The 12,897-nt window shown below is 41.4% G+C and overlaps 1 protein-coding gene across 2 annotated transcripts in view; it reads left to right on the forward strand.

The window, feature by feature from the left end:
• The first annotated feature begins 2,360 nt into the window (after nt 1-2,360).
• Nucleotides 2,361-12,897, forward strand: part of RAPGEF4 (Rap guanine nucleotide exchange factor 4) — a 144,530-nt gene continuing 133,993 nt past the window's right edge. For both annotated transcript variants that reach the window (XM_048952744.1, XM_048952745.1), the window contains exons 1-2: nt 2,361-2,519; nt 11,723-11,865. In XM_048952744.1, coding sequence (XP_048808701.1) covers nt 2,455-2,519; nt 11,723-11,865 — 208 coding nt within the window. In that variant the 5' untranslated portion in view covers nt 2,361-2,454. The remainder of the gene's footprint in view (nt 2,520-11,722; nt 11,866-12,897) is intronic.

Raw genomic sequence — 12,897 nt, forward strand, 5'->3', positions numbered from 1 at the left:
TCCAAGTACCAGAGGTATATTTGGGCTGTTCTGCTCTAATTGCTCTCCAACTGAGACACTTCCAAATGGAGTATGGATATACTCAAAATTCCTTGCTAACTCTGAGCCTGTCTAACTTGCACAATCCACAAAACACTGAAGTCTTCTATGACAAGTATACCATAGCATGGTAGATATCTGAGCAGCATCTGCCCACTGCATACTGCCTGCCCATTCAACCTTCTTCCTGACTACATGCACTGCATTCTTGAATCCAAAGAATTGGCAACTGCAGGGGACTATCCCAGGGCAGGAAGGTTCTTTGGTCAACGGTACAGATTTACTGGTGAGCACAAATTTTACTGGTTTCAACCTAGGAGAATATTCCAAAGGACTTGCCTTGCCACACTCACACTATTTTCATCCAGTCATACGCTTCCCTAGGAAATACCCCTCCTTGATGTTTTTTTGGAGGCCTAGCCTGTCCTCTAGTGGTTGGGTCGTTAAACAGTATGCACGTACGAAAGGACTTTATAGAGGTGGCTTGAAGGAACACTAAATAGTTGCAGCATCTGTAGTGAGCTTGCTGTTGCCATGCACAAAACTGCTGGTACTGGTATAAGTAATGCTGTTTGTGTCAGGGAAACATTATCCATGAGAAAAGATAAAAAGGCCTTTAGCTAGAAGTGATTGCTGGGCTCTTTCAAAGGCCTGATGCCATTTAAGAGAACTGAGCATCTACTGCAGCTTAAGCTGTGTTGAGGGGGAAAAGAGCAGTAAGAACTGCCCTGTATGATTGTTCTGGAAGGAAAACTGTAATTATGTGGAATAATGCGATGAATATTTTATAATGGAAGTACAAAACTAGTGAGCTTTATTGATTCACCTGTAATGTACACAATATGCTATAAATCATTAATTTGAGAATTAAGAGATTTTTAGATTTGAAGCTCTTGTTCTGTTGGTTCCCAAAAACATGCTGAAAAATGAAAGTATCAATTTTCCACCAGTAGATTGATTGCTCAGATGCAAGCATTTCTCATATTTTCCCCAGGGACTATAGCAAAGTAAGAGCTGCAGCTTTGATCTCAGGGACTGGCAGTCTCCTCTATTCCTCTGGCATGCATTCACCTTAATCATTTTAAGACAAAATTGGCTTTTGTGGTATTCTCTGTGCTCTGCCAATTTCTTAGCCATGTCCTTTCAGCACAAGAGATTTCTAGGTATGTTTCCATAGATTTATTTCATCATTTTGTTCAGTTCCCTGATAGTAACATTTATCCCTGTTAAAGTGCTGAAGGAGCTGTGGCAGAAATGAGATCAATAAAGGCAGATGCAAAACGTAAAGTAGTGCATGTATGCAAGAAAATGACACTTAGTCCAGCAAAACAGGGGGCAGAGAAGATAGCCCACGGAGAACTGTGGAAATCACTAATATCAGCATCCGAATGAATCATTTGTGTCCCCACTGTACAACAGAGAGGAGCTATAAGCCTGCAGGAGGGCACTGTTTGAGTGTTACTTTCCTGTCATCTGCATGTAACTCAAAACATCCTGCTGAGATTCATGTAGCTTCCCATCCTTCTCCCACGCGCTCAAGGCAGGTTGTGTTGACTGTAAGCTCAAGCTTATGGTTATACACAAATTACATGGGAAGATACAATCTATATCCTGAAATATTTTGCAGAAAATATTTCACATAGAGCTTTGCAAAACCTGGCAGCCAGGGAGACCTGCAGCTCTGCATTCCTTCCTCTGCTCATCGTTTTTTAAGTCACACATGCTCTTCACCATCCTCAAAACACCTGCGTCTTGGAGGCCACAGGAACACAACAGAAAGTAGTGGATGGCTTTCACTGTACACTACACTCACCTTTCTCCTGCTGTATGCCACGTTTCTTCTAGCTGTTAAATCCTATTCAGATCATATTCACCCTGATCCTTTTTCACCTGCAATAAACCAGAGCCTTTATTTTCATGGCAAATGACTGGATGAGCACCCCAGGCTGGAAAAAGACTTCAAGAGAAAAAAAGCCCTGAGGTGTAGACTGCACGTTCTTTCCAGCTGGTGCGGGTTTACCACGGGGGAGAAGTCTCCGAAATATGCTTGAGCTGCTTATTTTAACTAAATGCTGTATATTTTCCCATAACCCTGTCAAGGACACCTCTGGTGAGGCAAAGGCGGATGCCGGTAAATCGGGCTCAAGCTGCCCACCGGGGAGCTCATAGAGGCTCCTCTGATCACACCTGGCTTTCCCCTCCAGCCCCGTTCCGAGGGTCCCGCCGGGGGCCGCTACCCGGCGCGCTACCTGCCGTGCTGAGGCGGCGGGGCCCTGGGCGAGCCCATCGCGCGGAGGAAGGGAGGGAGGGAGCTTGGGAGCGGCGGAGGACGGACCGAGCGACCGGCGGGCGGCAGGGAGGGGGGAGCAGCCGCCGCCACCAGCCGGGTGTGCGGCGACCTGAGCCCTGTCCAACATGGTCGCCGCTCACACCTCCCATTCCGCGTCCTCTGGCGAGTGGATCGCGTGCCTGGATAAAAGGTATCGGGCGCGTTCACAAGAGCGGCTGCAGGGGGATGCTGCGTGCGTGTATGTATGTATGTGCGCGTGTGTGCGTGATGGTCCTCCCTGCTCCCCATCAAGAGCTGCCTTACATAAGAACGGGCAGGTGGGAAGCAAAATGCCCGGAGGAAGCCGAGCGGGGTAGAGGGAAAAGGCAGAATGAAGGGCTCGGAACGCTCCCGGCAGCGGAGGCGACGGACAGCCCCCGGGGGAGCCGCTCCGCGCCGCTGCCCGGAAAATGGTGCACGTGGCGGCGGAGAGGGAGCGCCAGGGCTGGGAAGTGGCGCCGAGAACTGAGGCTGCCGGGCGGAGATGTGCCATGCCCGCCATAGCGGGCCCGCTGCGCTCGCTCACGGCTCCGCGCAGCGCCTAACCTCACAGCCCCGCGCTGCCCCTCGCATCACCGCACAGCCCCGCGCTGCCCCTCGCATCTCCGCACAGCCCCGAACTGCCCCTCGCATCATCGCACAGCCCCGCTTTGCCCCTCGCCTCACCTCATAGCCCCGCACTGCCACTCGCCTCACCGCACAGCCCCGCGTCTCAGCGCCCCGCGCCCCTCTCAGCGCAGTGCCTGCCTGCCCCAGGCACCTAACGATCGGGGGGGAAGGTCTGGGCGCCCCGTGGCGCAGGCAGGTGCGCGGCTGCTGGCGGTAGGAGGACGTGAGGGGAGCACGTCTGCCCCGAAGGCTCCCGCAGGGGCAGCCACCTCTGGTAGAGAGGCCGGTGGCATAGCCTAGGGAAACATTTAAGAGAAATGCAGGCCACAGCCACACAGTGCTGCTCAGAGCTCCAGAGCTGGCTGGGTGCCGAAGCAGCCAACCTCTGGCACCAGGGGTGCCCCTATGCACACAGAAAGAAACATCCTTGCATCAGTTCTGCGTTTTCCAGGTGACTTCCTGGTGTTCTCAGGACCAGGAATGTTCTCCTTACTCCCAGCACCAAGCTGTGAGGGGCTGAAACTTGCTGTCTACCGAAACACTGTCCAGTCAGCCTCCCCCACCCCCACCTTTGGTGCATAACTTAAAAAAACCCAAGAACTACAAACCTCTTAGAGCTTAAGCAATGCGTGTAAGTGTTGAAAGCACTCCAGATGTCAATATGAACAGAAGTGGTGATGGTAACCCAGCCATAAATAAACAGTGAAGTGGAGGGCCTGATTCTTCACTCTAAACTGACGCTGCTCAGGTGTGAAGAAGCAGAGTGCAAGCCTCAGCACTTTGGTGGTACTGTCACATTTCTCAGGATACTCACATGCAGCACATGGCGACTCAGGTTGTAAAATGAAATTCAGGGGTTCATGCTTAATGAAAAGTGTAGCCTTGGGTTGTGAGTGTTATTTCTAGGAAGTATAAATGAGGAATTTCATTTAGGAATCTGCCAATTTGATGTTGAAAGTCTTTTTCATCCTAAATGATTCTGTGATTCTCTATATATGTATATGTAAAATTGATACACTGACTTTTGTTGTAACGGTAACCTCATTGGAGCTGTTAAGATGAAACTTTTTCTTCCCTTTCATTGAGTTGATACAATTTGGTAGCACCTGACAAGTGGAAAGAATCAATTCCAATTGCCCTGAAGGATTATTTACTATGATCCATCTTTCCAGAAGGCAATCTGGAGGCGGGAGAAACCCGGGGCAGGAGAGACTGCAGGCTTTTTCTAGGTCCTGCTGTGCTTTGTTTTGTAATCCTAAATTACGTATGCATACTTTCTTCTGTTTTTCCATTTAAAAAATACTGTTACAATTATGTCGGTAAAGTACTGTAGGAGTCCAAGCACTATTAGATAAAGCACTCTAAATTAATTCACACATCTGTATTTTTTTCCTATAGATGGCCTATCAACTTACTCATTTGAGTTATACAATTTCTAACTGTTTAAAAAAAAAATCTTGAAGCTTCTCTAAGCTAGGTGTGGATTCTGCAAATTCAGGGTCATTTAATGAGTCAATTCTCTGCAGGAAACCACATCTTTTTATTTAATATTTAGGGTACTTTTAATATGTTTCAGTTAATGAATTTATACGAATGTGTTTTGAAAACTGAGGTATTTTAGAATTTTATGAGAGCCTCGGCAAATACATGTAATATATTCGTATATGTCATGTAATGTGTATTATCCAACTTCATTCTTTAAAAAAAAGGAGAATTAAACTATAAATGGAAATAGTAAAATGCATAATGAATGGTTATGATGCAGTAAGTTTTTCATGTACAGTACTGATGTATTTTGCATACGTTCTTCATGTTTTTCCCAAAGTCACATGCTGAACTTGACTTACTATCATCTAAAATGAGAGCACGTGCGTAACAAGAACTTCCAAAACATTTCAGGCAAAATGTTATTACTGTGTGGGGTACTGTATATAGGCTAGGAACTCTGGTGCTTCAACCATGCAACTCCTGTATGTGCTAACTGACATCAAAGCCAAAGATCAGCACTTACACATCAAATACATTGCACAGGATGAAGTCATAAGTGCAGACATAAGGAAATACCAAAAGGTCAGAAAACTGTTTGCTGTCTGTATTTGCAGGACAAAGAAATGATTTGCAGCGAGCAACCATGTTTCTCGCTTGTACCTGGAGATGTAAGTAATATTTATTTTCAGGAAACCAGTCCTTGTGTCTGTGACAGTGAAAGTTGCCTTGTCACTGATTTCCTAGGGAGCAAAAGCACACCTACTGTCTTCAAATTCTTCTCTATGTCCAAACTGCACGTACATAAAAGGTGGTTGCTGATTTATGCAAGTGCTTACATTTAGCTTAGGAACAATGCCTAACCTACTGTCATGGTTTCCTTCACACAAAAGATTGCCTAACCAGAACATTTCAATGTCAACATATAATTACTGTTTGTTAAATAAAGTATTTGTTACATAGCTCTTATTTCTCTAGGCCTGATCAGAGTTTTGAATTCAAACAAGAGCTTTAATTTGATTCAGATACAAACTTTTTAAATGATGCACAGCATTCAAAAATCAGATTCCAGGATCTCATAGCTACCTGCAACATCCTGTTTTCATCTTATTAAATACAACCTTCAGTGCCTTAGCAGACTGGAGGAGCAGATCACAGAGCAAAGCATGCAGCTGTTGTGCTATGAATGTTATGATCTTTGCTCAGTTGCTTATAAATTATTTAAATATGAATAGGTGTTTCACAGACATATTATTCCCACTGAGCTTGTGTGTCTAAGGTAGACCTTAGGCTTGTGTGGATTTACTTTTAACAAAACCACAATAATGCGTACAGGATAATAGTTAAGATTTATACTTTAAGCCAAGCTCCCATAGATTTGAATGTAGGTTCAGACTGAAGCTATGTAACAGGAACAGATTTGAATTTGCCTCGTAGCTCATCATAACATGTCTTTGAGATGTAAGTTACGTGCTTAACAGTCAGTATTTTCTTCTACATGTGCAGATGGACTAGAATAAAAAGCTGATATTCTGAAAGAATTGTAAAAATATAAGGACAATTATTTTTTCCACAACTTGTAATTGTCTCAGAGATAACAGGATATAGACTTACAATCAGGCAATAGAGTGAATATTTTAGACTTAGGGACAATGTTTTAATTTACTCTTAAAATATATCTTTTTAAGACTGATAAATTTTCTTAGTTTGGGACAAAATCACAGACGTACACTGCAGCTCCTGTTGGCTTACGCACTGTGCATTTTTTCTGTGTGTGCGCAACATGGCTGAGCAGGTGCATGCTTAGCTCATGCCTGCCTTGCAGTACCTACAGCAAGCGTCAGGATGTAGAAACCAAGAGAAAGAACAGTCTAGGCGTAGCCTAAGTGCTTGCTAGCACTCTCGCAAAGGTGCAAACTTCTGAGAGTGATGAATGATAACAAGTTTGTATTTCCACATCACACACCTCATTTTCTAGTCCAGTACAAAGGTGCAGCCTTTGATGAATAAGAAGGTATTTTTTCTTTCTGCATCTCCTCAGAAAGACCAAAATAATTGTTAGTGTAGCCTGCCATAAACCTGTTGCTTTCTGCATTTTTGTGAGTATGCAATGTCAAAATAGCTCATAGTAAAAGCAGAAGTTGTATTCTGAACAAATTCTAGCTGTTTCATTCTCTTCTATCAGAGATTTAGTACCTGCAATACCAGCCTCAATTTCTTACATTTGGTTGTACTAAGTTATTTACCTTTTCTGTGCATGCGTATTACAACACAGAAGAAGCAATAACCCTAACATTAACATTATCATGGCTCACTAGAACAAACTAATATGTACATAGATCCACTAGAGCATGATATCTGCAGTTTTAGTTGGTAGCCTTTCGGAGCAGTGCAGCAATTAGATTGGTACAACAGAAAAGACATTGCAACAAAGGTGCAATGATAAAAGGACCAGCACAATAGAGAGAAGGAAAAGAAGAAGATTGGCCATATGCAAATATTTGATGAATATCTAGTGGTTGCCAGACTTAGAGAACACAGTTTCAATGAGCTAGGTTTGTTGATACTTTATTCCTCTGCTGGAATATGAGCTTCTGTTATAAAAGACACTTAGCCTGCAAAATATTTATTTATAGAATATGTAAAAACATCAAAACCACTCCATTTGTGAATATTTTTTCATCAACAACCATCCCACTTTTACTAACAAAAACCAGAGACTTTCAATGAAAATAGAAAATTAACACACAATATAATTAATGCCATACAGCATTCTGCTCAAAATCAACATTTGAGAGATGAAATCCTAACTGCAAATAATTCCAGCAAATCAGTTTATATAGTTTTCCAGTTTTGACCTGTAGCAGACAACATCTGCAGTTGCAAGAGTAGCACACCAATCAGGTAGCCACTTGTATGGGTACTGAGTCATGGCCTGAAGCACTGATTGAGCACCTGGGGAAAGAACCTGGTCAGCCCTGGGAGCACAGGTGAAGGCAATTCAGCTGTGTGACCAGAAAGGGTGGAGCCTGGCTGCACCTCTCTTAGACAGCATTTAAGGGCTGACTGCCAGTGAGGAACGGTTTCTTCCTGGAGGTCTCTCCTTGGTAAAGTTTTTCTCTGTGAGCCTAGAATCTTCTGATATGGTATGGGTGAGCAATCTTCCTTTCCTTCATGTTATCTCTCTGTTGTGTTAGTTCTCTTATCATAATTCTGTCATTGTATTGTACTTTTCCCCATGTACTGATCTGTTTAATTGCTGTAGTTAGTATTTCTTTCATCTAGGGTGGTGCTGTTTTTATCTGTGTTTTATGTTTTCCTACATTGTTGTGATATTGTTCTCTGTTAGTATTTTCTCTGCCGTACTTGAATGTGCCTCTTATTGCTCCTGCTACTTTATCTTTTCCTCAATGAATGTTTCCTGAATTAACTTTCTACTTCATGTTTGAATTCAGCAGCTCTCAAAAATATATGCAGGTCAATTTAAACATGGTGTTATTTCTTAATTATGAAATATCTGTTTTCTTTAATAACATAAGCCAAAACGACCAAGTATGTGTTTTGTGTAGTTTGTTTTGTGAATGATAGTGGCCAGAGTTCGGATGAAAGTGTATTGTTACTTGTGCATGTTGTTCAGTTCTGAAATACACTTCACAGAATCACAGAATTGTAGGGGTTGGAAGGGACCTCCAGAGATCATCGAGTCCAACCCCCCTGCCAAAGCAGGTTCCCTACAGCAGGTCGCACAGGTAGGCATCCAGGCAGGTCTTGAACATCTCCAGAGAAGGAGACTCCACCACCTCCCTGGGCAGCCTGTTCCAGTGCTCCGTCACCTCACTGTAAAGAAGTTCTTGCGCATGTTTGTGCGGAACTTCCTATGCTGCAGTTTCCAGCCGTTTCCCCTTGTCCTATCTCCACTCACCACTGAATACACTTGTAGTGTATCCCATAGTTTGTCTTTATCTTAAAGTACTTTTACTGACTACTATGAAGTTGCAGTGCTGGTTAATATAACTTCATTCATCTCCAATCAAATGGTATGTTACCAGTGCTGAGCTATGAAAGTTGAAGGCTTAATTCAGTTAAAGCAAGTTATACCTTAGTTGCAAAGAGTGCAGCATACACTTTTTAAGAATTGAAAGATGAAAACTTCCTTGTAGTTTCTTTTTCCCTTGAAATATTTTGCCCTTTTAACAAGGGTGTAAAGGTAGAAGAAAATCACTATTCTTGCTTCCTGTTATCAGTGTATTGTTCAAACAATTCATTTTTAGTTTTAAATCTTTTTGAATATAATGCTTAATAAATACATTGTTTGCCATTCTACTGCTTATCCAGTTTTAAAAACTGATTTGTTGGAAGGATGCGGAATTTGTAGGGCAGGAAAGAAATAAAGCATAGTTGATTGCTTTGTCTTTCTAATAGTTACTCACTGCTTTGGCCAAACAGATTGAAGCTGCAAGTATAATTGAGTGATATAATACTATGAAATGAGTGTGTAGGTGAAGGGGAAACTCTAGTACTTGCACTGCCTGTCACTGAGGAAGACAGAAGAAATTGTCTGACAGAAGCTGATAGACCATCAGTCTGCATTTAACTGAGTAGTCAGTCAGTGCCCACATAGGTCAGGATTATCTATGGCATTTCTTGGACTCTGCGTAGCAGAACATCAGAAATTTATTCTGATTTGTTGGAAACCAAGTTTTGCTTGTGTTGTTCTGTTGATTTGTTAGTTTCGATTTTATTTCCGGAAGGATATGTATGTGTAAGAATCCTAGGGAAAGGGGTTTAACTAAATTTTGACTACCTGTGTTACAGAGGAAATTAAAAACAAACAAACAAAAAAACCAGAAATCCTGAAGTCACACAATGACAAGCAAAGGAAATGAACTGTCACTGATTTTCTGAAAGCCTCATTATGAGAGAGCAAGGGAATGTTGAAGTGAATGCTGAAAACAAATGTTGGAAACATGGATTTGGTATATTACCATCACATGTGCTAAGTGTCTCTTGAGAAGTGAATTGCCTTCTGCCCCATGGAAGTAAGCACCTGCATGGACGTTGCTTATGTTACAAGTGGCTTTGTTTATAGTTAAGACCTCAGTCTTTCTGGAAGTCTAAAGTATTTTGATAGTATGCTGGTATCCCTCTCTTAGACTTCTCTTTCTCAATGAGAATTTAAAAGTCATAAAGCCCTACAGCACTGCACAGAGGATAGGGGTGCTGTAGTGTTGAGAAGCAATTGATTCTACAGTATTTTATTATTGCTGTTCTATTTCCTCACTGAGTAAAACTATCCTGCTGAAACAAGTCTCATTGTTACAGATTATAAGCTCTTAAAAGAAATGAGTTTGAATATTACTATGGCACTCCAATCTGAAGTTTTTCACCTGCAAAATTCCATGTTCTAGTAAAGATTAAGGGCTGCCTCAATTTAGGGAACCTAGTGTAAGGTAATTCCTTACTCCTAAGTGCTGAGGATTTCTCCAAGTGTTGCAGCTCTATGGTATGAAAACTCTATGGTATTCAAAGTGACCATTTAATGGCCGGTGTGCAGACATGCTCTGGACAGAAAGAGGAATCCAGATTTTTGAGCATAAGCATAGTTGCAGTCCAAGTGGAAGTAACATCTGCAACCACAAGGCACTGTGGCTCAACTGCTTGCTGAAGTTAGCCACTAAGAACATGTTACTTTATTTTTCTCAGTAACTATGGAATTTAGTTTCTCACTGCTGTGCTTGTGTTGAAAATCCTGAGAAGCATGGCTTAGCCACATGTGAGAATGCTCACCCTCCTGTGATGGCTCATGTTACCAGAGCCAAGAAGCAGTTTTGTCAAAAAAGCAAGTTTTTCCTACACTTGATCTGTTCAAGATGTGACATTCTGCATCAAGGGAAGCAAGCCCTACTGTCACCTTAATCTGAACTAGATGGAAACCCTGTCCCTTCAGCAACTCTCAGAATAAAAAAAGCTATATGTTCTGTGGTGTATGGTAAGCCCCCGATCTTGTCCTTCTGGCAGTCCCAAAAGTAGAAGGGATTCCAGCATTCATATTTCAAGAACATTGGATGATGTTGATTAAGTTTATAAAACCTGATGTGTCTATTTTATGATTAATTCTGTTTGACTTTCCCACCATCCAATGGCATTAAGCAGTTAAGGAATGCTGAACACTAAGATCCTACACTCAATTCTATGCAGACAAACTGGTGAACTTGTTCAATCTTCTAAGAGCAGTTGTATGAGTGAAACAGCCTCAAGGGGTTTTCTAGGAAAAGAGAATATATGGAGAATGATTTCCTTTTCTCCTTTCTGGGTTTTGCGTATTCATTTTGAGAGTCCAAAAAGGATTGCAGTGTTCCAAGTGCTACTGTAGTTTGGGTAGGGATCTTGTAAAAATGGATTTTAATTCTATTTGCTGGCTGCACCTTCTTATTATCTTAAAAGGGTTTTGACAAGAGAATTATGTTTATTAGTACCTGTCAGCTTAAAAAAGATTAAGGTGAATATCTTCCTGGAGAGATTTCAAAAAGGAGCTGCTGTAGTTTGAAGTGGTAAGAGGATATCACTGTGCTGTAGAAGCAACTGTATACACCAGAGAGTTATTATTCAGATCTGTAGTTAATAAGGGTAAGTTGGAGTATAAATGAAGGTAGACGTTTAATCCCTGCTTGACTTAATTTAATAAGAGAGGTAAGAGCCAGAGACTTAATGTGAAGAGGATTTGGGATTCTTTCATGAGACAAAGATTTGGATTCCTAAAGTCATTCCAAAAAGAAGTCACTAAATTCCTGCTCCAAGGAGTGCTTGGACTGAATTTGAATTGTAAAGATTTTATTTTACCCAGATAGAGAGCATGAGTTTTTGGAACTGGTTCTGGAGACTTTTTGTGTGTTTGTGCATCTATGCATCTGTTCCCTTATAGACTGTACCATATATATTATATAGTATATATTTTACTGTATATGATTCTAAGCTTATCAGGATGTAGACTGTGCCATCATATGGACTTTCATAGATAGTGTTACAGCAGGATTTTGTGCTCAGTGGGACTTCTATGTTGAGATAATAACAATCGTGCTAAAGTTGATAACTGAAAGTAGGATGCCTTGGAAGGATTTCATTATGTACCTGTAAAATGATTTTAGTTAATTTATATTATGGTGTGACTTCTAATGTCAATATTTGTGAATTTAGTACATGCAGATGGATAGGTTTCTCTGATAAAGCCATTGAGAACGGTTTCCTTTTGTTGTCTTGCAGACCTTTGGAACGTTCCAGTGAAGATGTAGATATAATATTCACACGACTGAAAGAAGTGAAAGCCTTTGAGAAATTTCATCCAAACCTTCTGCAGCAGATATGTCTGTGTGGATATTATGAAAATCTGGAAAAGGGGATCACATGTAAGAAAGCTTCATGTAATGATTTATTTTAAGTAGGTAAAGTTGATGTTTAGGTAAGAATTGTTTCTAGGAGATTGTTGAGAGAGCGCTATCAGTGCTGTAAATGGCTGTAAAAATGTTTACAGTCTTAGTGATGGGAGAAGGCAGGACTAAGTTCTGCTTGCTCTACAAATACAATATGTGGTGAATCTATGGTAACAAGACACACATCATTGGATTTAGGACTCTGCCACCATTTCATTGAAAGATTAGCAGCAGTTGTTGCACTTAAGCCTCCTTCTTCCCCTGTAAATGTATCATTGATCTCCTTAATATATGTACTTTGTGTACTTATATCACTGAGGCATATCACTAATTGCATATGCTTTCAATCACAACATTTGCAGAACTTCATAGTTCTGTAGGGTGCAAAAGCTCTGTGCTTGCTCAGGTGATCAAAGTGCAGATAAAGCTGGACAGTTGTGGTGAGTCTGTGAAGCTGAAGTGGAAGTGATTGCCTTGTCATAGAAACATAAGAATTGCTGGAGTTAGACCAGGGGTGTAGCTAGTAGAAAACTTCTGTAAGCAACGTTTGGTAAATTCTGAGACCCCTTCAGATAAATCTGACATTCTTTATGTACACAGCACTGAGGTTAGAGTAATAGGAATTCTGATGCTCTGTAATCCCACTGATGGAATATCTGAGTGTCAAAGTCCTGCAGTTGTTTCTCAGCCAGAACTCTGAGGGCAGTTCAGTGCAGGTAGTATTTGAAGATTCTAAATTTCAAGGGTACATTTTTCAGAAAACTTTTTTGTTATTGTTTATTTGTTAACTAAACAGTTTAAAAAAAAAAGCAAACTGGAAAAGAACAAAGTGATGTGTGATTTCACTGGTTCAGAAGTCTCTTGATCACTTTACTAAAATGTGTACTTTCCAGTGTCATTGGAAATACAATTGGACAAGTAAATAGTCTGATACGGCAAATATTTTACTGCCAGCAGTGACTATAGCAGTATAGCAATATGAGGGAAAATATTTGATAATGTTGCTAT

The sequence above is a fragment of the Lagopus muta genome, chromosome 8 (assembly GCF_023343835.1).
Source record: "Lagopus muta isolate bLagMut1 chromosome 8, bLagMut1 primary, whole genome shotgun sequence".
Lineage (NCBI taxonomy): Eukaryota > Metazoa > Chordata > Aves > Galliformes > Phasianidae > Lagopus > Lagopus muta.